The following is a 26,891-nucleotide window of genomic DNA, read 5'->3' on the forward strand; positions in this document are numbered from 1 at the left end:
GGTCTTTATAAGCAATTCTGCTTCTTCGTTGGCGGATTGATAGCTCTACTTTCGGTTGCAACTTCATTTTTATCGCGATCGACTGATATTTCTTCAACCATAATGTGATTTACTTTTTCCACTTTGACCACAGGTGTCCTTTCATTGTGCTTATGTGATTATTTCATTCTTTTTTCTATTTACTGTTCATTCGATTATACTCTTTACGTTATATTTTCTTTACTCTTGATGTATTCACTCTTTCTCTCAGCGTATTTCCTGCAACTTTTTTAGTACTCTTTTGTCTGCTGTTTCCAGTAGTCTTTGTGTTGTGGCTGTATTGTATCTTAATGCATATTATGTTATTATTGGTCTTACACTGGCTTTATAAATCTTGATGACTTTGTACTACATAAATCAATTTTTATCCTTTTCTGCAGTCATTTCAAATATAGTATTCTTAATCATTTTCATGCTAATCTTCTTGGAGAAGATTTCTGTTCTAATTTCGGAGAAGAGCAGCAGGAATATCTAGAAGAGAAAGGATTGCCAATGAACGCATTAGAGAAATAATGGGAGGCAAACGACCAATTACAGATGACTTATCAACAAAACAACTTATCTGGTTCAGACATATACAAAGAATGGATGAACAACAAATACCAAAGGAAATACTAATATGGCAACCAGAAGGAAAGGGAAAAAAGATAGGCCGAGAAATAGTTGGAGCGAAAGAATAGTCAAAGAGCTTAGAGAAATAAATACAGAAGAGGGCCTATAAAACAACCGGCCGAAGCCCCGATTGGAAGTAGGAAACAATAGAGAAAGTTATAAACCTACATGTAGTAATAGTATACTAATCTTCTTAAAATTAACTACTCTAAAAAATATTAGTACTTAGTCGAAAAATTAATATTTAACTTCAACTCTCTATAAAGTCTTAATCAGGATTTTCAGAGTCTCAGATAGGAACTCTTTGGAAAAAATTTAAAAATTGGTGTGTGATTCTCGAATAAAACTCGAAATTCGACTACGTTTATCAAAATGCTACTACGCCAGTGGTAGCTGGCCTAGTTAAATTTTGGGCCTAGCCTCTACTTATCTCCTAATTCAAAGTCTACCCTATTCCGATGTGTGCTTTTATCTTGGGGGTGGTTCCCACCCCTTCTTAGGAGTGGAAAATATTTTTTGATTAAAATGACCACGGAATTCGCTAGAGAACCTAATTCTAAGCAAAAATTGTTCTATAATTTTTTTTGAAAACTCAATACTTTTTGAGATATTCGTGCATTAAAATTGGCCATTTTCATTGAAACATAATACCTTTCCGAACGGTTTTTTTGCGAATACCTTAAAAACTATTTATCTAACTAAAATTTGAGTATTTGAAAGCCTTTGAAATTTGGGTATACCGAAGAATCCTACGAATAAGTTGGGTGGATAGAGTTCGTAACGAAGTTGTTTTGCACCGGATGGGAAAAGTCACGGAAGTCGTCAGAACAGTTAAAAATCGAAAACCTGAATATTTTGGCCATGTTATGCGACACCCAGAGAGATATAATATACTCCATTTAATAATACAAGGCAAAGTAGACGGAAGAAGAGGGCCAGGTCGAAGAAGAACGTCATGGCTTAAAAACCTGAGAGAATGGTATAACCGATCCTCTGCATCCCTTTTCCGAGCTGCCGTTAACAAAATTGCTATAGCCAATTTGATAGCCAACGTTCGATAATCGAGCACAGCACATGAAGAAGAAGAATAAAAAATAAAGAGATACTTGCTTTCATAAGTCTTCTAGTTATAATAGAAAAATAGATATGGTAGGTGAAAATAGTTTGTTTTTTGGTACATTCTCAAATTGGTGTATTCAACTTGAAATAACAGATAAACGGTCGATTTTAGGTATATAATGCTACTAATACCTTTTGTATTGCTTGAAAAGACCTTTAAAGTGAGCTATATTAAAGATCCATTACATTAAAACTAAGCGAGATATGCTGCAAACAAAATTGATAACTAATGTATTTTAAGAAAAAATGAGAAGTAGTTTTAACCCCCATCCACCAAAATGTAAATCCATCGTTTCCCTTCCACAATACCTTTTATTAGAGTGCTATTTCTATGTTCAAAAAGTTGGACCGGTTTATAATTAATGGTTTTTGAAAAAAGAAAGATCATGAGCGCATTTTTAAATTTTCTTAAAAATCTTCTTTTTCTCCATGTAACTTGAAAATGATAAGAGATACAGTAATGAAAAATAAAAAGGAAATTTTTATCTGAAAAAGTTAAATGGAGGAAAAGGAAAATTTTTAAAGAAATTTAAAAATGCGCTTTATAATTTGATCTTTTTTTTTTCAAAAACCATTCATTTTAATCCAGTCTAACTTTTTGAATATAGAAATAACACTATAATAAAAAGTATTGTAGAAGGAAAGCGATTTATTTAAATTCTGATTTATGAGTGGTTAAGGATACTTCTCATTTCTTCTTAAAATAAATTAGTCATCAATTTTTTGCAGAATATCTCGCTTAGTTTGAATGTGATTGCCATTTGGTATTGCTCATTTTCAAGGTAATTACAAGTACTATTAAAGTTGTAAGTATCATTATACACCTAAAATCGACCGTTTCTCTGTTATTTCAAGTTGAATACACCGATTTGAGCATGCAGCAAAAAACAAACTCTTCTTACTAGTTAGTGATGTCACAGCCTATTTTGCAGTTTTCACTATATCGTATGTATCTAGATGATTTTCTTCTTATTTTTATTCTTTGTCTTTTTGAGCAATTTTGCTGCTTCATTGGCGGATTGATAGCTCTACTTTCGAAAAATTTTACAAAAAATTTAAAAATTTGCTTTATAATTTGATTTTATTTTTTTTTTAAATCATTCATTTTAATTCAGTCTAACTTTTTGAACATAGAAATAACACTATAATAAAAAGTATTGTAGAAGGAAAGCGATTTATTTAAATTCTGATGGATGAGGGGTTAACGCTACTTCTCATTTTTTCTTAAAATACATTAGTCATCAATTTTTTGCAAAATATCTCGCTTAGTTTGAATGTGATTGCCATTTAGTATTGCTCATTTTAAAGGTATTTTCAAGCACTATTAAAGTTGTAACTATCACTATACACCTAAAATCGGCCGTTTCTCTATTATTTCAAGTTGATTACACCGATTTGAGCATGCAGTAAAAAAACAAACTCTTCTTACCTACCTACTATGTAAAAATATCAAGTAAATCGATGTAGTAGGATGGAATCGGAGCCAAATACCCTCATTGACTGCCCTATACGTCTGGTCGACTCTTTTCTAAGCAGTTGAGACATAGACCCTTAAAACATCAACCGCAAATAAATTGGAGGCTTTTGAAATGTGGATCTACTGGAGAATCCTCCAAATTTCATGGACATCGCATACCTCAAACGAAGAAGTGCTCCATAGAAAAGGCAAGGACAGAGAAATCTTCAACACATTGAAAGTTAGAAAAACATCATACCTAGGCCACATACTGAGAAATAATAAGTACCAATATGCTCAACTTGTAGCGAAAGTAAATATCGAAGGAAAGAGAGGACTAGGAAGGAAAAGACTATCGTGGCTCAAAAACATCCGACAATAGACAAGGCTAAATTTTGAATTGCTGATAAGTTGGTCGAGGAATATTGAAGATGGGGATTGGACGTCAATATAAATAAAACAAAGTAATTATGTGTTGGTTCAGAAGAGAACGATATTCATCTTACTATGGAAAAAAATCAAAAAATTAAAGCCTGCCAAGATTATAAATATCTAGGAGTAACATTTGATAAAACTGGAACTGATGACAAAGAAATTACTTCCAGAATTATACAAGCAAAAAGAGCAATCCGATGTCTCAATAATATTCTTTGGAGTACTCAAATATCGAATAAGAGAAAATTTAATATCTACGAAACTATGATTAAGAGTAGTTTATTATATGATGCTGAAACTTGGAGGCTTACAGAAAAAAACAAAAACAAAATTGAAGTAGTGGAAATGGATGCAATCAAAAGGTCATTACGTATATCCAGAAGAGAATATATCAGAAATGAAGACATTAAAAATCGAATGGGAATAGAAGGAACAATAATGAAAGATATAGAGAGAAGACAACTGATCTGGTATGGACACGTAAACAGAATGAATGACGAGAGACTTCCAAAACAATGTCTGGAATGGCAACCTCCTGAACATCGGAAGCGAGGGAGACCGAAAGTTAATTGGACCACCGGCATCCGGAAAGCGATGAGCGCGCGAGACCTCAGGGATGACCTGTGGCAAAATAGGAAGGAACGGAATTTGGGAACAGCTGAAGACAGAGAATAATTTGCAGTTGTAGTAGCCAACCTTCACTGAGGAGAGGACACTTTAAGAAGAAGAGGACAGGAACTGGGCTGTTGAAAGAAACAGACGGTGACATATGATGATTTAGAGGGTGTGACTATGAGGAAGGTAACTGAATGGTAACATCTATTTTATGAGAGGGTCTCAGTATAAGTAGCTAATTTCACTGGCTTCTCGAATAATCCTTGATTTAAAAAGTATCATAGAATCTGGATTTTGCAAAATTTTATTCTTTAACATGAAGGTGTGTAGGTGTAGGTTGCCTGTAATACTTCTTATGCATAGCCACCCTAAACAGGTTCTTCCTATCTGCCGTAGTGAGGTGCCTTTAGGTGCCTTTCGAGTTCGAATTGACGTACACAAAGTTGTGACGCGTAGAACACAATTAGTTGCACAATAGGATAAAGGACCCTTTGTTCGGTTTTGAATCCTGCGAATGTCTTACGCACTTCTTTGGAAGGACACTCATCCTACACATGCGAATGTTTTATCGTCCTTTTTTCCTTTATCCACAGATCACGTAACATGAACGTATTCTCTCTCGTAAAGCTTTCTTTATCTTTCGAGGTACTGAAAGCATTTCGAACGTGAACAGCGGTATCATCACCCATTTCTAGCAGATCCTACCAGACGGTGAAAGTCCAATTCTGAAGTCACTGTCATCAAGTTGGCAAGCATTAGATCTGTATTACTGGACGAGATAGCAGAGTTAAGAACCATTTACTCAGGATCGAAACCGATGGCATCATAGGCGATCTTCTTATTTTTCATATGTGGAACAAATCGTGGCGTGCGAGATGTCATTTGATAGGTTTTAGCGGATAGAATTCTTTTGACTACATCCTTTAGTCTATATCAAAATTTTTACCTGAACACGCATTAAAATAATTGTGGCTTATTTCCCATCTAAATAGTTAATCATAAAAATCATAAAATCCTTTATAAAAGGTATATTTGTTAAAATCCCTATACAGGGCTACATCAAAGACAGAACTAGTTTTCGATCAGTTGACCGATCATCATCAGTGCAATCTTAGAATCTACATGCTAACCACCAAAGTGGTTACTTTGGTGGTTTGGTGGTCGAAAACTAGTTCTGTCTTTGATGTAGCCCTGTATAGGGATTTTAACAAATATACCTTTTATAAAGGATTTTATGTTTTTGTAATGGTATACAGCCAACTACAGGAAATTTTTCCTCGTGAATCATAAAAATGCCACAAGGAAATAGTTTCAGAACAACACGTATTATACGTCAGCTGCTATTTTTTTGCTCACTATTTTTGCTTTTTGCCTCTCCACATTTTAGTTACCACCAACTTCTTTAACTTGATCGACATTTCTGTTTTCACTTCCTAACATGGACGTAATAAATCAATGTTATTTTTTTGGCTGACATTTAAATAATTGACTAAAGCTCCAACAAAAATCAAATAATCCGTTGTCTCGCACTTTAAAGCTTTTGATTTATGTTTTAGATTGTTTAAAACATATTTTGTATCCCTCTTTTGACCGTGATAAAGGTAGTAATTTATTTTCCATTTTAAGTCCATTTGCAAATGAACTTTTCGGATATATTCAAAAGCTTTATGGTAGGATTTATAAGTTAAACCATGCTAACAATTTCAATGTATGCTTTGAGTCAATCGCAATAAAACTTACAACATTTAAAATTCCAAAGCCCCTATCGATAAAATAAAATGCGAATACCTTCCATCCAAAGTATCCAATCCGACAAATATTTCGAAATCCCCTCGTAAAGATTTATCCCTGGAAAAAGACTTTCCGTCTCGTTCTAATTCGAAACCAAACTGTTTCTCTATCTCTATTTGTCTCATTCAGTCATGAACTAAACGATTTTCCAAAAGTTTTCGGTAACGTTCGAAACTTTTTAACGATTTTCTCACTTGTTTCAGAGGGAAGCAAATGCCCCACCCCGGGTTGTACGGGTCAAGGACACGTCACGGGACTTTATTCACACCACAGAAGGTAAGTTGAAAAATCATGAAATAAAAAAAATCATAATTTTTAAAACAATCAAGATGTCTAAAATATACAGTATTCTCGCTAAATAAATTTAGGTTCTTTTTAGATAATTACAACCCTAATAAAACTATGTATTACTTCTTTTTATCATTGAAATTGTTATAATTCATTATGTACTTTATCTGATTTATTTTTTTTATGTTTACGTCTTCATTTATTTGACTCTAATGCTCTATTTTAACGAGATTTTAAAAATTATTTTAGACCAGGGCATTTAGCACAAAATAAATCGATTTTTAAGTACAGCACTTAAAGACTTACAACGTTTCCATTGAGTTAAAAATGATGTCAGGAAAAAAGTCTGCTATTGTTCGTCCGCTATAACTTTTCCCATGCATCACAATTCATTTTCAAACAAATTAAGTCAAAACATAAAGTGAAACGAACGTCGATGCATATATACATTTTGTATACTGTATACTACATACTACACACATCGACGTACGTTTCACTTTATGTTTTGACTTAATTTGTTTGAAAATTAATCGTGACGCATGGGAAAAGTTATAGCGGACGAATTGTATATAAAAATGGGTGGAAATGCATAGTTGTATTTTAAAGTGCCTAAACATGTCAAAATAAGTGTATTAAAAGACAAATTTTGTTACTTGGGGGTTTTTGGGGTTGTTGTAGACGAATACGCCATCAGAACCGACCACCGAAGCACCTGGTGCCAAGGTTCACTGTTAAGGTATGTTATCTAAAGTTTCGACGGTTTCCGGTACTAAATTGGTGCAACCTAATTACTCGGAAGTTTTGGGGCCGCTGAAACAAGAATACGCCATCAGAACCGACCTCGGGTGTACCTGTTGCCCAAAACTCTCCAAACTCCAGAAGATAACATGCCTTAGAAGTGACCTTGGGCACCAGATGTTCCTGGGGTCAGTTTTGATAGTATATTCGTATTTAGCGACCCCAAAGCCACCCAGTAATCCATTTGCATTCATTCAAGACCGAAAACCTTCGAAACTGCAAAAGATGACGTGCCTGAGCAGTAACCGTGGGCACCAGGTACTCCTGGGGTCAGTTCTGATGGCGTATTCGTATTCAGTAACCCCAAAATCATCCATGTAATCTAGTTACATCATTGTAATACCGAAATCCTTCGAAACTTCAGAAGGTGACGTGACCCTAGACACCAGGTGTTCCGAGTGTCGGTTCTGATGGTGTATTCGTTTTCAGCAACCACAAAAGCCCTTTGTGTAATCTGTTTACATCATTTTAGTGCTGAAACCCTCTAAATTACAAAAAATGGCGTGTGTTAGCGGTGACATTGGGCACCAGGTGCTCCGAAGGTCGGTTTTGATAACGTAGTCGTATTCAGCGACCCCAAAAAACCCGAGTAATAAAATCTGACCCTTAGTATGCTTATTTTGATAGGTTTATGCACTTTTCGATGCATTTATGCACCCAATTATGCAAAATACAATTATGCATTTCCACACATTTTTCTCCTGACATCTTCCTAAACACAATGTAAAAAATTATAAGTCTCTAGGTACTGTTTAAAAATCAATTTATTCCGGTGCTTTTAGTGCTAAATACCCTGGTCTGTTTGTCTAAAACTTGACTTTGGGATTTTTAAAGATTTCTCGATTTGTTTATACATATACATGAACGTTTCAAAATCAGTTGTATTTTGGTTTGCGTTACAAAAAATTATCAAGAATGGAGTTATTATTAACAATAAAAACGACAAAAAGAAGAAGCGACATTCTGGGTGCATTCCTAATGCAAATAAAATGCGAAAGGAGAATTTGTGGAAAGAGGTTTTAAGACTTCCTCCTAAAAACTTTTTAAAGATTCTAGGAGAATAATGATGAAGAGAAGTCTCTAGGAAAGTTTTTCCCATGGGATACCTACAACCATATGTTCCCGGGATATCCAGCAATTCCAAAGAACTAAGCAAAACATACGAAACCCTCTACGCAGCTGACCCTTTTGGCCAATAAATAGTTAAAGCAGTGGCTCCAACAGTGGAGTCTCCATGCTAGAGACTATTCTCTAGCATGGGATCTTGTTAAAAATCTTAGCGGTGATCGTAATGAAAATAAACCACCTTGCAAAGTTTCAGAAAACTCAACTCCTGGTGAATGGAAGAACTGAGAACCGACGTAAGTCCCTAAAACTAGAAGAAGAACGAATTAGGACACCTCACCTAGGAACTCCTTTTACACTAAAAGAACTCCACGACGGTATAAACAGATTAAAAAATAGCAAATCTGCATGTGTGGATGTAAACAAATATAACATCTAGGCCAAGAAGCAAAAAGGATCCTGCAACTACATAACACGTGATGTAAAGCCTGCGAAATTACAAAATCCTAAAAAAACATAAAGTAATAGCCTTGTTAAAACCAGGAAAGGACCTAAAAAATCCCAGTAGCCACAGACCTTTTTCCTTTTTGTGTCACTTTCAAAAAATATCGACAAGCACTTCATCCTACAAGGAGGAATCAGATTCGGCAAATCCTGCACAGGTCATCAAGTTCTCACACTAACAGAACACATTGAAGAGGGCGTCGAAGAAAAACTTATATAATAGGGGCTACTTTCGTAGATCTGACAGTAGCCTATGATCCAGTATTAAACAAGGCATTGCTCCACAAATTGTACGAAATTCTTATTGGCCACCATCTGGGTAGGGTCGTATACCTTTTTCGTCAAGCTGGATGGCAAAGTAACTAGGTGGGAAGTTCAAAGGAATGGCCTCCCACAGGGAAGTGTTTTAGTACCAATGCTTTTCAATATACACGACCAACTCACGCCAACTGAAACCAAATACTTCCTCTATGCTGACTGTCCCGTAATGTATGCTCAAGGAAAAACTTTTCAATAAGTAAAAAAAGAAACTCGAAATTGCATTTAAAAAAAGTGACTGCGTACTACCTGCAGAATTCCTTAAGGCCCAATTCTTCTAAAGCCCAAGTCTGTGTCGTCCATCGCGCTAAAGGAAGCTAAACGAAAAGTGCAAATTATTGTGTGTAATGGTAATAAATTATAACACAGAGACCAACCTCAATATCTTGGAGTAACTCTGGATTGGTCTCTCACCTAGTTTCATCTAGAGACAATATTTTATAAAGACGGGAGAGAACGTAACAATTAGAAACAGCATACTCAGGAAGATAGAGGGAAGCGAATGGGGTGCATGTACTGGCATCTTAAGATTAATGGTACAGCCACTGTGTTTTTCTACTGCCCAATATGCGTGCACCTTTTGGGCATAAAGATCTGCCCACACTAAACAAACTAATACTGCACTAAATGAGACATGCAGTACAGTAACGGGATGCCACTGTCAAATCTACATTAAGCAGCGGGTTTTGCAGACCCCTCGACACACAGAAATGTAGTATAGCATCTACAGGACATTAAACAAATTTCAGATGAGCGACATGCTGTATAAAGAGCTCGAACGTCACGAAAGCGACTAAAATCCAGCAAAAACTTTCTTGGAACAGTGCAGGATGAACCGCCGGAGTATTTTTCTCTTCCCCAGATTCAGTGGACTTTCCAATCTCTAGACTTACGTGAAAATCTATGAACAGGATAAGAACAGCGGTTGTTCCAGTAAAATCAACCCAAATATACCTGGATCCCGCGTACCAAAAAAGTTGATTATAGGCAAGCTGAAAATTTGTTAATAGCTTAACCGTGTCTAGTCGGACAAACTTTGTCTGTATGGGAACACTGGAACAGGGGAACTTTTAATTAATGTGGAACAGGTTAATTTGGAACGTCAGACTACGAAAACGTTCCATGTATTTTGTCGGACAGAACTTCCAGTTGATCTGTTACCATTTCATTAAACTCTCATGCAAAAAGACAATTAACCAATGTTGGTTAGTAATAGAAGTCCGATTTTTGCATGAGAGTTTAATGAAAGGGTAACAAATCAATTGGATGTTCTGTCCGACAAAATATATGGGACGTTTTCGTAATCTGACCTTCCAATTTTTTAAACTGTTCCACAATTAAAACTTCCCCTGTTTCAGTGTTCCCGTAAATCAAAGTTTGTCCGACTAGACACCGTTAAGCTACTAACAAATTTTCAGCTTGCTATTAATCAACCTTTTTTTTGGTACGCGGGTTCCAGGCCTAAAAGTGGTTGTTGAGAAATACAAAATATGGAACATCTTTCATGCAGAAACTCTCCTTATCGGTGTCCCTCGAAGATTTATGGCTCTCTAATAAACGTCTTCCAATTTCAGTTTCATGACCTTTGAATGAATATTTCTATCCAATTAAAAATTATCTGAGTATATTATTATTGTTTATATTGTGTACTTTGCCATCTTGATTGATTTAGTTTCATCTAAAACATATTTTCGCCTTAATATTTTATTAACATCCTTCTATACTTAGTCTTTCTGGATGTCCGAGAAAGGACAAAGTTACACCAGAAAGTAAGTATGAAACCAATAGAAAATGTAACTGTAGTTAATGGTATTAGACCTGTTAAATGAATAATCAATCATATTATACTATAGGTAATAAAAATACAATGCAAATTGCGTAGGCTGCTAAATGGTTATTTATTTAGAATAGGTATTCTGCACGTCCTGCAAAAGTATTTACAAAGTATACATCTTATTAAAATACATTTTGATTTGGTTGTATTAACAAAAAATTATACAAATGTATTAAACTAAACAATATTTTGGTTCCAAAGACAAAGTATATAATGAGAATTCACAAATAAGGGTCAGGAATCGAATCTCTAGGGAATATACCGCTATATGGATCTAAATATGATGCATGCAAAGGCCTGTTATCACGCTACGTTTTCTTGTACGTTTTGTGGGTCATACAAAACGTACGACAAAACGTATGTTTTGTCAATAAGCGGATTTAATTTTGTCGATTCGACAAGACGTACGTTTTGCTGTTTTCACGCTACGTCTTATTGCACGTTTTGTGTGATAGGACAAATCCTATACATTTTTCGATTCGACCAAACGTACGTTTTGCTGTTTAGGCACGTCACATTTTATTGTATAGGATTTGTCCTATCACACAACACGTACAATAAGACGTAGCGTGAAAACGAGCCTTTAAGGCCCGTTTTCACGCTACGTTTTCTTGTACGTTTTGTGGGTCATACAAAACGTACGACAAAACATATGTTCTGTCAATAAGCGGATTTTTTTTTCGTTTTGCTGTTTTCACGCTACGTCTTATTGCACGTTTTGTGTGATAGGATAAATCCTATACATTTTTCGATTTGACAAAACGTACGTTTTTCTATTTACGCACGTCACATTTTATTGTATAAGATTTGTCACATCACACAAAACGTAAAATAAAACATAGCTTGAAAACGAGCATTTACGTAACAACAAATGAATATCAGTATTATAGGTTCCTCCTCTTCTTTCTCCCCTTTATAAGCAATTCTGCTTGTTCATCGGCGGATAGATACCTCTATGGAAATATCACTCCATATTTTGCTCGGTCGACCGATACTTCTTCTACCGATGAGTGATTTATCTCTTGCTATTATGACCACAAGGGTCTCCCCTATAATACTTACGTGGGTATTCCATTATTTTTTTCTATTTAGTGTCGATTTAAGGATATCATGGACTGACAAGATAACCAACGAGACCGTACTACGAAGAATGGGGAAAGAAAGAGAAGTGATGTATACGATTAAAAGGAGAAAGTTAGAATATCTCGGACACATAATGAGAAACGGCACTAAATACAGATTACTGAAAATAATCCTTCAAGGAAAAGTACACGTAGTGGGAAAAGACGAATATCACGGTTAAAGAACCTAAAGAAATGGTTCTCCATAATAACAACTAATCTATTTAAACCATCAGTTAATATAATAATTATAGCCAAAATTATCGCCATTATTCGAATGAAATACGCACCAAAAGAAGAAGAAGAAGAAATGTCGATTCGTTTATACACAGTACGTTACATTTTCTTCTAATATCTTCACTCCCTTTTAGATCTCTCAGCGTATTTCATGTAATTCTTCTAAGTACTCACATCTCTGGTTTTTCCAGTCGTCTTTGTATTGTGGCTGTATCGGGTCTTGTTTCTGATGCATATTATGTCATTGTTGATCTTACATTCGCTTTATAAATTCTTGAATTCATTTCGGTGTTAATGTGTCGGTTTCACCATATACCTGGTGTTTTCGAGGCATCCTGACAGTCTATTTGCTTTTAGTACCTGATATATTTCTCAGTTTTTTGTCCAGGTCTCCGCAGCTAAGCACAAGCTATTTTATTTACATTACTTGTCCAATACTGATTCCATCCATTTTTATTTTACATCTGAGTGGTTCCTAATGAATATGGTTTTAGTTGTCTGAGATGAAGTTTATCACATTGAATTCATTTGTCCTTATGCTAAGTCTGTGGACTAATATTTGCAGACTATCTTCATCTCGGGCTGTCAATATTGGGTCGTCTGCGTAAGAGAGTAAGTTTACTTCTTTGTTTCTCATTCTGTACACTCTTCATTTTTTGACGCTTTTGATGATTTCATCCACGATTAAATTGAAGAGTATAGGGCTCAATGAATCCCCCTGTCTTAGTCCGCTATCTATGTCTATAGGTTCTGTAAGTTGTTCATCTCTTCTGACCTTTTTAGTTTTTTTTTTTTTTTAGTTTCAGTATATTATGTTTTCAATAGTCTTTATAATATCTAGGGAAACTTCTCTATTATACAGAAGATGGATTACATCTTTGAGTTTTACTCTGTCATATGTTTTCTTCAAGTCAATCAGACACCGAGATGGTCTTTGTATAATAAGTTATAGTAATAAAACATGGCCAAATCTTGCTTTAAGACAGCACAAAAGAATATTAATAATAACAAACATTGAAGCTTATCTTTTCAACAATAACAAAACCAGCTTGGAAATTATTCCTGTCTGTCTTCAGTTCTTATTGATATAAAAGTTAAAAATAAATTACGTTTTTAAGGATTTAAGGATATTACTTCAATTAATTAAAAACCTGTGGAAATCATAACAAACTGGTAATAAAAATAATTACCAAATATGCTACTAGCACTACCATCTATGAATCTAAAGTCAAATAAGTCAGAAAATAAAATTCGAAATTATTTATCCTCAGAGGTTTTTAAGTTTAAGTAAAATAAAGCATACTCGACAAGGAAAATCTAAAATTGCATTTCACGTCCTGTCATTCACCGTGATAATACTTTTAGCGAATTGTTTCCTTTAATATTAACAAAAGTGAATAAAGCATAAACTAAAAGAAAAGAAAAGATGGTTAAGATTTGATTACAGTACAGAGCCTCTACTATGTGCTTATACGTATTTCGAAATAACCGTTTCCTCATCGGAGCACCTGGGTAGAGGCACTGAACTGCAATCAAATCCTTTCATCCTTTCGGGGTAATTATCAAAATAGTTAGTATAATTACATATTATGTTCTAATGTCAAATTCTAATACAAGACAAGTAGCGTTGATATTATATATTAATTCATTACAGTTTTTCTACACAGGGTGTCCACAAACACTCTTCACAAAAGAAAAGTGCAAATCCCGAAACTAATTAGTTTTCCCAAATCATCACTATTTTTAATACTTATTAGAGAAGCCAAATCTCTTGTATGATAATATTAAATAGCAATAGCTTTTTAAACACCAAAGTAATTAAAATAGTATAGTTAAGATGATTACTTATATAATCTCCAGAAACGAGTTGGTTATAACTACAATTTTTAAGTTTCAAAATGTGTAGTTGTTTAGAATTCATTGTTGAGACCCAATAAATTATAAATATCAATTACGAAATACTTTGTAAATAACTTTAAACCATAGGCACATCATATCCACTCGCCCACCACAAAGCTTTATTGTATATTTTTTTAGTTTTTGTTGCTTTTTGCCGGGTAGAGAGCATTTTTACTTTCATTCATTCTATAATTGCATCCTCACAGCATCCTTCACACGTCAAAGTTTTTAAAAAATAATTCAATCGAATTATTTTTTGAAACATTATCCCTCGCTTACTCCTATTTTTTGTACATCAGAATCAGTCGTTGAGTATAATAATTTTTTGTGTGGATAAGCTAAAAATGACCATAAATTTCTTCTTGCTTTTGAGTTTGTGTTATATCTCTCTACCCGCTAGTTTTTAGGTTTTGGTCTTTCCACACTATTATTATACTCAATAGTGATTGGCCAAACTAAAAAATGGCCAATCTAAAAGTGTAGGTGTATCTTGGATACTTATATAGGATCATTACTATCAATATCTATATAAATTATGAATAAGTTAATAAAAAGGGGCTATTATCATTTTGTATGAAAGTTTTTATTGTGAATCGAAATATACTTGTACAACTTTTAGTTATTTTATAAAGATTCTTAATAATTTTTGTCGCCTAAAGTAAATAACTACATATCATTTAGACAAATTGTATCACATTCATGATGAATAAAATATTAAAACTAGCTTAGCCATCATAGTGTTTTTGTTTCATATAAAAATAAAACAAAAATACTACCCTCTGGATAAAATTGAAACCTTATAGGATGAGCTCAATTGATAACAAGTTCTTCACCTTAAGGTAGTAAGTACTCTACTACGAGTACTACAGCAGATTTAGGAGATTTTTACTGCATTTTTTAAATCATCTGTTACTCAACTATTCTCTCCGTCCCTATTTATCCTACTACGAATCTCCATCTTGCAAATTTTTTTCTATTGCCTTGCTTATTTCATCCACGAACGATCTTTAAGGACCTCCTCTGTTGCTTTTTTCTATCGTACTACATTCTGTAGTTCTGTTTACCCAGCGTCTTTGGTCCACTTTTCTGACATGACCATACAATTTGGTCATTTTTATCGCTATAATCCATAATATATTACTTCATTTCCATACAATCTCTTCGTTATTTATTCTATCCCATCTAATTTTCATGAAATTTTTTATAAATTTCATTTCACTTGCCATAATTGTTTTTGTTTTTCTTGCGTGATTATTCATGATATGGTATCCACCATATCTCATTGGCTAGGTAATGACTAATGACTTACCAAGTCAGATGGTCTGGGTTCGATTCTTCGCTATCGTACATGGCAGTATTGTTCAAAAGTCCATATTTTACTAACAATAGACACCAGTTTCGCAACTCTGTCTATATCCAGTACTCCATCTGCTACTCTGATAGTGATCCTGGATGACTGTCAATATATAACAATAATAATTAAAAATCAGCTTTTGTGTTGTGGGCTTAGTGAAGAATGTTAAGAATTTTAGATACAGAACATGGACATATCTTAACAGTATCTATCATGAAAAGACAAAACATGAATTTCAGTTAATATACTTACCAAAATGTGTTATGTACAATACTATACACAATATGTTTGTTTATGTAGGATTTATCTTTTATCTATCATGATTATTATATGCACTAACACATATGATTTCTCACTTGAAAACACTTTTTTTATTTTCTTTGACAGCATATCTCCAATCTTTGCGTATTACCCCTTACAAATGCAAAGTTATTAATATGCATAAATATTATTTTTAGGTATTTTTACTCTTCTTTAAAATACCTAACATTATTTAAACGCCAACAATATTTTATAACTTTTACAACTTGGACAAACTGGCAACTATAAACTTCAAATACGACTGTTCTATAAACTGTCAACTCTTTATGTATTTGTACAGTCGGAAAAATGAAAGAATACCCATGAACGAACATATAAAACACGCTGTATTTTCCTGTCACCGTGTCACAAAGAAAATTGTCCAGTGCAAGTACATGTAACAATAATTATTACATGTACATGCGCTGGCCAATTTTTTGTGTGACATGGTGACAGAAAAATACAGCGTGTTTTATATGTTCGTTCATGGGTATTCTTTCATTTTTCCGACTGTACATTTTCTGACTTTCTAGACATTTCTGAAATGTATTAGAATAGAGAAGTACTAGAATATTCGAGATGTCATGTTGTCATGGAATAACCAGGACATCTCGAATATTCTAGTACTTGAATATTTCTTCTTTTTTGTCAAGACTTATCTATGTGAGATCAATCTTACGGAACTGTCATAACACTGCTCCCTGTTTTATAGTTATTCACCTCGAATAACTGGTCTATCACAAACTAGTTGAAGCCAACAGGGTGGATCAGTTCCATGGTATGGGGCTAATGTCTCGCTATGAACTACCTTGGGTTTACTTCTAGGTAAAAACTGGATGCGGTAGATTAGATCGCTTATTTTTTGCAGGGTGTTGTTCGTTGAAGTTTACGGACAAAGTCCTTTGTTACTTGTGGGATTGTATAACCACACACCACACTGGGTCACCTTTTTCGAATTTCGTCCCAGTAGCATGCATATCGAGCCTGGACTTGGCTTTATCACTTTGAAGATTCAAACTTTTGCGAGCCAGTTCGTAGACTTTTCCAACTTTTCTCTCAAATTTTCAATGTACGTCCGGGATGAACGTTCTTCTTTGCAATGAGGCAATCTTCCAAAAATAAGATATTGAGGAAGCTAAATAAAGTTATTTCAAAGAAGAGGAATATTGGTGACAGAAGTAGTATCAACCTTAGGGAACTCTCATAAAATTATGTTTGTTTTTATTTATAGCCTAATAAAATAAAAAAAAGTGAAAATGTAAATTCGTACAGGTTAAAACAAATTTTATATCAAAGTTTAGGTGGGTACAAAATATATTTTCAAGAAAGTATCCAAATGATACTAGGGGATCATTGTTTAAATAATTAAAAAGGGGTCATTTTTGCAAAAAAAAAAATACTTTTTTAACTGCTGAGGTAATTTTATCAATGAAGGTCTATGCGATTTTTTTCTACAGAGCTGAAGGGTAAATCTTTCACATAAGACTTACTAAATTAAATTTGACCCCATGTTTATTTAAATAATTGTATATAAATCTTAAAAAAAAATCGCAAATAATTATTTTTAGCGTTTTAAATAAGCACTATAAAATATCTTATTTTACAGACTAAGTTGGCTATGTTACCAGTATTAAGCAAAAAAAAATTGGTCAAAAAATATTTAATATTTTTTGAGATATTGAAGTTGTTATTAAATGTTACTATATTTTCAATTGCAAAAACGCGGTTGTTGCCAAAGAAATATTCACCTGCTTAAGATCTCATTATTTTTATTTTTATGTATACTGTCGATAATTGTATGGATACATTCAAATTTCAATTAAACTCCCCCCTAAAATGGCATTTGAAAATTATACAAATTTGTTTATAATTTTTTTTTAATAACGTCGCGGGGATTAAGTATTTTAAAATACCGTTTCGATAATTGGGTTCCTGGGAATTTTTTACTAATTAACACATTTTTTTTGTCGTTTTTTCTTCTTCTTTTTTTCCTTGGAGTTATATTACTACGGGCCCTTTTAGGGTTAAATTTTATTAAGAATGTCGAGTCTATGAGGTCTAGATTGTAGACCTAAAAATATTAAGATTTAACTAAAATCTCTTAAATAAAATGTGGCTACTTACTGAGTTACGGGGTGTTTTATTTAAAAATTTAAAAATTATTACTACCAAGTACTTTAAAACTATTTAACGTATCCTTATCATACTTGGCAGAAAGTGTGGCTATTATACACCCTACTAAATTGTGGTTAATAAACGCTTCTAGCTAGTGCCAGAGGCGTACGACAGGGGATAGTGAATTATTGACTTTTCCCAAATTCTACGCCACTGAGTGAATTACTATTTTAACGAAATTTTTCGATTCTCCAATACTTTGTATGTAAATAACTTTATTGGTATCGATAAAGTCATCAGTTTGAGAGATATTGGAAGTTTAAAATGAATGAATGAATGAATCAAAATAACTATGCCGTTTCATTTTTAACGTCCAATATCTCGAAAACTAATGACTTAATCGTTACCAGTAAAGAGTATATTATTTACATATAAAGTATAGGAGAATCGAAAAATTTCGCTAAAATAGTAATTCCCTCAGTGGCGTAGAATTTGGAAAGGGTCAACCATTAACTATCCCCTGTCGTACGCCTCTGGTAGTAGCTAGAAACTTTTATTTGTCACAATTTAGTAGACTGTATAGTACCCACACTTTCTGACAAGTATGATAAGGATGCGTCAAATAGTTTGAAAGTACTTGGTAAAAATAATTTTTAATTTTTAAATTAAACACCCTGTAACTCAGTAACCAGCCACATTTTATTTAAGTAATTTTAGACCAATCTTAATATTTTTAGGTCTAGAATCTATAACTTAGAGATTCGACATTCTTAATGAAACTTAACCCTAAAAGGGCCCGTAGTAATATAACTCCAAGAAAAAAAAAGAAGAAGAAAAAAAGACAAAAAAATTTGTTAATTAGTGAAAAATTTCCAGAAACCCAATTATCGAAACGGCATTTCAAAATATTTAATCCGCGCGACGTTATTAAAAAAACAAATTATAAACAAATTTGAATAATTTTCAAATGTCATTTTAGGGGGAAGTTTAATTGAAATTTGAATTTATCAATACATTTATCGAAAATATACATAAAAATAAAACTAATAAGATTTAATTCAGGTGAATACTTCTTTGGCAACAACCGCGTTTTTGCAATTGAAAATAGAGTAACATTTAATAAACAAATTCAATATCTCAAAAAATATTAAATATTTTTGGACTATTTTTTTTTACTAATACTGATAACATAGTGCAACTTCTTCTGTAAAATAAGATATTTTATAGTGCTTATTTAAAATGCTAAAAATTATTTTTTGCAAATTTGTTTTTAAAGTTTCATGTATAATCGTTTAAATAAATAGGGGGTCAAATTTAATTTAGTAAGTTATATGTGAAAGACTAACCCCTCAACTTTGCAGAAAATAATCGTATAGACCTTCATTATTAATTGAATGACCTCAGCAGTTAAAAATAATTATTTTGCAAAAATGACCCCTTTTTAATTATTTAAAGAATGATCCCCTTGTGTGATTTGGATACTTTCTTGAAAATATCTTTTGTACCCACCTAAACTTTGATATAAAATTTGTTTCAACCTGTACGAATTTACATTTTGTTTTACATGTAGTGAAATTTTATTTTACTAGACTATTAGTATTTATATTTAAAGATTTTAAATATTTCGTTTAGAAAAGATGTACGCTTATAGTATACGTTCATTATGCGTATTCCAGCCATAAAAATTAGTAATGATCCAAAAATAAGATCCAAGTATATTTACTCTTTAAAACCGATTCTGTTGTACCGCAGTCCTGGCAATGCACGAGACCATCCTTAAGTGCCCGACACCTGGATGCAACGGTAGAGGACACGTTAGTTCGAATAGAAATACACATAGAAGCTTATCGGGTTGTCCCACAGCCGCAGCTAATAAGCAAGCTGCAAGGGATCAAAAGTATCAATCGAATATGCAGAGAGTTAAAACTCCTTCGGGCTCACCTCAGTTTAGCGGTAAGATCGTTTGCATAAGTCATTGTTGTTTCTTGTTTTTGGTTCTTTATTGTCTTTTTCATAAATGCTTTGAAAAGTGGTAGTATATCTAATGAATAATATGCTTTTTAAATTGTGTCAGTTATATTTTGATCTCGTTAATCTACAGGGTGTTTGATTAGTGGGGTAAAGCTCAATAGATCCGCTATAGCAATAGATAGCAATAAAAGTTAATAACAAAAATTGTAGCCAACTTTGAGCTTCACATTACAAAATTAGTTAGAATTTTACAGGTTGTTCGATACCACAGTGGCAGACCAAACTTTTGTTTTTTTAAATGGAACACCCTATATTTTATTTTAAAATCGGAATCCTGTTAACTTCTGCATCACAAAAATATAAAGGTTTGTTATGTTATACAGGGTATTTACAAAGTTATAACCAATTTTGTATAAAAATCGCAACAAGTTCAACTCCCTGTATAAATAAAAATAAGCACAACATCAATGGTTTATTAGTCCATTGTTTCACGGTTTTTGCTCTAAATTTTAAAGAACCGCTTGTATTGACATAAAATTTGGCATACGTATAGCCTACATGTCAAAGAAAAAAAGTGATATTGTGCCGATGTCTGCTTTTGCCCTGGGGGTGACTTTCACCCCCTCTTGGGGGTGAAAAAATATATGTCCAAAATAAGTCCGGAAATGGGTAAACTGACTAATTTTAAGTAACTTTTGTTCTATAGAGCTTTTTCGCCAAGTCAACACTTTTCGAGTTATTTGCGAGTGAATATGTTCATTTTTCAACAAAATAACCACATTTTTAGACGGTTTTTCGCAAATAACTCAAAAAGTAAGTATTTTGTCGAAAAAAATGTTCTTAGCAAAAATATAGCATATAAAAAAGTAAAAAAAATGGTGTACGTGTTAGGTCTCTGTATCTCGTAGAACCAGAGTTATAGCCAATAAAAAATAGATTCATATTCACCATATTTCAAATAGAATATTTCGACGTGAAATATCCAAAAAATTAAGCACTTTTTGGGGAAAACGCATTATAACTTTTTTAAAGTGTTTAAAAAAAGCTTTATTTCTGTTTTTACAAGAAGTTTTTAGCATTAAATTTAAGCAAGTTACGCTCAAAATAAAGTTGGTCCCTTTTGTTTTTACAAAAAGAAAATGGGGAAGACCACCCCCTAATTAGCAACTTAAATGAAATTAAGCGTTACCGCTCCACAAATTATTTTACTTATGTTGTGTTTATATGATCTGTAAGTTTCATCGATTCAAAGTGTTTATTTTTGAAAAAATTTGGTTTCAAAGTAAAATTTTTAAAAATTTTAATTGTGAAAAATATGCTTTTTTTCAAAATAACTTAAAAATTTTTAGAGATACCAAAAATCTCGAAAAACAAAAAAAGTCAGATTTGCTTTTCTGAATATCATGTATTTTTTTGTTTTCTATTGGACAAAAATTGATTAAGATTTGGTGTTTCAAAGTTTGCATACATTTGACTCGTTCAACCCTTTTTAACTACAGCCCTTTCAATAATAAGGACTTTGAACCGATGAAACTTACAGATCATACAAACAATATATACACGAGTCAAGAAACTTGTGAAGTCGTAACGATTAAGTTCATTTAAAATATTAATTATGGGGTGATTTTCTCAATTTTTTTACCAAAACCAAAAGGGACTAACTTTATTTTGAGCGTAACTTGTTTAATTTTGAGGCTCGAAATTTTTTTTATAAAACAAAAATGAAGATTTTTTTAAAGACTTTAAATAAGTTGTAATGAGTTTTCCCCGAAATGTGCTTAATTTTTGATTATTTCCCGTTACCCTATTCCATTTGGCATTTGACGAATATGAACCTATTTTTCATTAGCTATAACTCTGCTTCTACTAGGTGTAGAGACGTGATATTTACAACATTTTTTTAAATTTTTTACAGGCTATATTTTTGCTAAGCATGTTTTTTCGACAAAGCACTTATTATTTGAGTTATTTACGAAAAACCGTTTAAAAGCGTGGTTATTTTGTTGAAAAAATGAACACATTCACTGCCAAATAACTCGAAAAGTATTGACTTAGTGAAAAAACTCTATAGAACAAAAGTTACTTAAAATTAGCCAGTTTATTGATTTCCTGACTTTCCTTGGACGAATATTTTTTCACTTCCAAGAGATTTTTTCACTTTTTTTTCTTTGACTTGTTAGCTAGGTGTATGCCAAATTTCATGTCAATCCAAGCGGTTCTTTAAAATTTAGAGGTTTTGCAATATTTTACCGTTAAAGGACGGACTATATGAATGACATATTTTTTTTTATTTATTGTCAAAATTTTTAAGAATGATTAATATTGCTAATTTTCTTTATATCAAATACAGGGTCAGTCAAAACGCAAGTACATTATTTTCTCAGTAATTTTAAATAGAACACCCTGTATTTTATATCACTATTGAAAAGTACCATTACCGTACTTTAATTTATAAATAACAGTCCCTATGTCTAAATTTATTAATTTTCGAGATATTTTCATTTTTCAATGGACCATTAGCGTGGCCACCCAAATTACCAGAATTTAATAAACTGGACTGATTCTTTTGAGGTTACGTTAATAAAAATTTATGAAATACCTTTATCAACAAGGGATAAGATTAAAAATAGAATACAAAGTGTATTTTGATGTGTTAATTTACAAATGTTTCGTAGAGTAAGGAGCTCATCCAATGATCGTTCTTAGGCGTGCATAAATGTGTTAGGAGGTAATTTTGAACACCTTATGTAATTAAATATTAAAAATATTTTATTAAAAGTAGCTTCTGATTTTTTCAAACATGTTTTTTTGCAAAATATATTACTGATTTTGTTACATTGTTACATTTACATACAAAAGTAGTGTTTAATTGTCTTCACAGAATGTATTTTGTGTTTGTGTGTTTTTTTTTTAAATTTATTACTAATTTTCTTTCTTTATTTGTAGCATTTTTACATAAAAAGTAGTTTTTAATTGGTTCAAAAATGTTGCATGTTGAGGTTGTGTTTTTTTTTGTAAAATGTAGTACTAATAAATTATTTTTATTTCTTTATTTGCTACATTGTTACCTTGATTACCGGATTGGTAATTAGTAATCGTCAATTGTCAATTCCGTCATGGCTTACTTAAAATTTAGATTTTAGACACCTAAAATAATTTGCTTTGAAAAATGACAATATCTCGAAAACTAATATATTTCGACATAGGGAATGTTATATAAAAATTAAAGTACGGTAATGTTACTTTTCAATAATGATATAAAATACAGGGTGTTCCATTTAACATTACTGAGAAAATAATGTACTTGCGTTTTGACTCACCCTGTATTTGATATAAAGAAAATTAGCAATGTCAATAATTTTTGAAAATTTTGACAATAAGTACAAAAATATAGCATTAATAAACCATTGCTGTTGTGCTTTTTTTCTATTTATACAGGGAGTTGAACTTGTTCCGATTTTCATACAAAATTGGTTATAACTTTGTAAATACCCTGTATAACATAACAAACCTTTATATTTTTGTGATGGAGAAGTTAACAGGATTCCGAATTTAAAATAAAATATAGGATGTTCCATTTAAAAAAAACATAAGTTTGGCCTGTCACTGTGTTGTCGAACACCCTGTAACATTCTAACTAATTTTGTAATGTGAAGATCAAAGGTGGCTACAATTTTTGTTATTACCTTTTATTGCTATCTATTACTATAGCGGATCTATTGAGCTTTAGCCCACTAATCAATCACCCTGTATATGTAAGACAGCGAAATTATACAGCTTATAGGAAAATACTATGTACTTATATCTACCAAAAAATCCTCAATCACATATATGACGATAAGCGAAATTCCATATATCTGGCTCCTTTATACTTACCCTTGCTTCCCAACATTGCCCTAGGCCTAGAGAAAGCTTATTGAATAATCTAGAATAAAAACAAGAAGAACGATTATATTAATGGGAGTGTATCTACAAATATCATAACAAATAGAAAGGAATTATTGGAAGTAGCAGAAAAAAATGGGGCTACACAGTAATACTAGTAAAACTAAGTATATGTAATGTGAAAAACAGTAACCAAGTAGCAAAACCTGAAGGTCTAACGGTTGGAACATACATCTACGCTCACAAATCAACCAAAGTACAGAACTCTTATCAAGCCCATCCTCACCTACGCGTCAGAAACGTGGATGCTAACAAAAAGCGAAGAAGAACGTTTAAGCAGTTTGAACATAAAATCTTCAGACATATTTATAAATGCATGCAGGAGGACCGATTATGGCGTAGGCGCTGTAATTTTGAGCTTTACCTAAACACGATACCAATAGAATGACACGAAGAGACGGGATAGGACAAAATGTGACGGTCAACACCTTCAATTTCGAAAGAGTACAACGGTTTTAAGTATCTGGGGGCCGTAATCACAGCTGACAACGATGTTACTGAAGAAATAATAGACAGAATCCAATCAGCAAATCGCTGCCTATTCGCATTGGATAAGCTTATAAAATCAAAAAATCTTACAAGAAGTTATAAGATCAAAATCTATAAATCCATCGTCAGACCTGTACTAACATATGGTTGCGAAACGTGGACCATGACCAAATCAAACGAAGAAAATCTCAGACGTTTTGAACGAAAAATACTTATAAAAATGTTTGGACTTCACCACGAAATTAACACAAACCAGTATAGGATCAGAACCAACTTTGAATTAAAAGAACTCTACAATGACACCAATATTGTCCAAGAAATTAAATCACAGCGACTAAGATGCGCAGGCCACGTACACAGACTTCATAACGAGAGACTTGAAAAACTGGTATGGGAGGAGATTCCTACAGGCAAAAGACCACTCGGGCGTTCCAGAATGCGATGGAGAGATAACATCCAAGTAGATCTCCGAAAAATGAACATCCCATTTGACCCTAGGTTGATGGAAGACCGAACAAATTGGAAGAAAGTTGTACAGCCAGCCAGGCCGCGTATTTCCGTTTGCGTGTTCATTTCAAGACATTGCGGTTTTGAAACGGACACCGAAACGGTGATACATATCTAGTTCCAAAAAGGTGTTGATTTGAAAGCGCCAACCCCCGAAATGTGCACGGGTTTGTACCGAAACATGTGGCGTTGGAATTATACAAACAAGTACATATAACTATTATAATAGGTATATTATTCGTTGCACGTGCTGTTTATCAACTTAGCTTTGAGGGTCGTGTTGTGTATTTAAGTTTAAGTAAATTATTTAAGGTGCATTCGTAACTCGTTGGATCCATGATATTTTCAAAATCCTTCTATTGCACCATATCTCAAATGCTTCCAACTTCTTTATGTTGTCTACTTTCAGTGTCCATCTTTCCATTCCATACAAAAAAGTCGAGAACAGGTAGCATGTTAAGGCTCTTATTCTCAGCTCCAGAGAAAGGTCTCGATTAACAAATATTTTTTTCATTTTTATAAATGCTTTTCTTGCAATTTCGATTCGTGTCCTGATTTTTCTACCTTGGTCGTTGTTTTCTGTTACCGAGGTTCCCAGATATTTGTAGTTATTCACTCTTTCTACTTGTTTTCCCTCGATATCTAGCCTTCCTATTGTATGTTGCTTAGAATTAATCATGAACTAGGTTTTCTTAACGTTCATTCGTAGTCCATATTTTATACTGACTTGATGTAATCTATTTAGGTACTACTCGTTGCAGTGCTTCTAAACTGTCTGCAAAAATAGCGGTGTAGTCTGCGAATCTTATGTTTTTCAAGAATTTTCCGTTTATTGATATACCCTGTTCTTCCTCTGATATTGCTTCCTTAAAAATAGCTTTAAAAATAGCTAAAAATATGTTTGCTCAACAATAATTGTTTAGCTGTAACTAAAATATGTTTTTAATATACATAACACTTTTAGTACCTATATTGTTGTGCATTACTGCAAAATGTATACGTATCATAATCGTTTATTTTGACAGGATATTTTGGCACTACTTTGAGTTTTTTGAAAAATTATAAAGAAAAAAGAAGGTAACTTTGGTAACAAAATTGTTTTATTTCCACAGATCCAATGAATGATAATTTGTTATTCTGCAGATAGGAGCTATTTGTGATAAACAGTTCAAATAAAATAAAATAATGTTACAACTTAACACGTATTTGTGATAATTTTAGGCGCGAAGTTCTTTTACAAACCAGTGCGCATTTCAAAATTAAACGTCTTGAAATGCACACGTGTTTGAAAGCAGATATTCTCCGCCGTTTACGTGCCAATTTCAAAACTACCCGGTCTTGAAATGAACACGGAAACGTAAATACGCAGCCAGGCCCCACCCAGGGTTGTAGCGCTACGTGATGATGATGAATACTCCAATTGTAGATATAATAGTTAAAAATAAAACAAATCGGGGCGAGCTAAAATGTTTACATAATATGCCGTTGCATCTTAATATCCAGAAGAAGAAATCAGATGTTTAATAGAACAGGCCCGAAACACCTTCTTAAAAATGGGAAAATTTATTAGGAAACAAAAATCTTGGCGTGGCATTATGATTATCGTCATAATCATCATCATGGTGCTAAAGCCTTTAAAGGCTCTCGACCTTCTTCAGCTTTCTGCGCCATTCTATTCTGTCCCTTGCTTGTATTTTCCAGTTAAGAACACCGATCCCCGCATTCACATCAATAACATTATTTCTGATCAAGCTTGCTAAAAAATAGTTATACAGTCTCCTACAAAGTACAGAAGCTTGTTATGACATTTACTATGAGATATAGCAACTTGCCATGGTTTCTAAAGAACAAAAAAAATTGCTTTAAACGTGGTAAATATACTATTGAAGTAAAAGAAGAAAGAAATAGTCGAAAACAAAAACAAACAATAATAATAAACAATCTTAAATCCAACATAATAGCTAAATATTTATAAACCAACACAAATCATCCATGAACGTTTTAAATGTATTTATTAACATTTTCCGATATCGAAGGCTTTTATTACTGGTATGACAACAAAAATGGTTTTCTAGAGCA

General features: G+C 32.9%; 1 protein-coding gene across 2 annotated transcripts in view; it reads left to right on the top strand.

The window, feature by feature from the left end:
* Positions 1–26,891, top strand: part of LOC114329368 (myelin transcription factor 1) — a 149,908-nt gene that overhangs the window by 47,069 nt on the left and 75,948 nt on the right. For both annotated transcript variants that reach the window (XR_007696236.1, XM_050642964.1), the window contains exons 2-3: positions 6,271–6,343; positions 10,769–10,809. Coding sequence is in view for 1 of the 2 variants with exons in the window: in XM_050642964.1 (XP_050498921.1) it covers positions 6,271–6,343; positions 10,769–10,809 (114 nt within the window). In the remaining variant the exon portion in view is untranslated. The remainder of the gene's footprint in view (positions 1–6,270; positions 6,344–10,768; positions 10,810–26,891) is intronic.

This window comes from Diabrotica virgifera, chromosome 2 (genome assembly GCF_917563875.1).
Source record: "Diabrotica virgifera virgifera chromosome 2, PGI_DIABVI_V3a".
Taxonomy (NCBI): Eukaryota; Metazoa; Arthropoda; class Insecta; order Coleoptera; family Chrysomelidae; genus Diabrotica; species Diabrotica virgifera.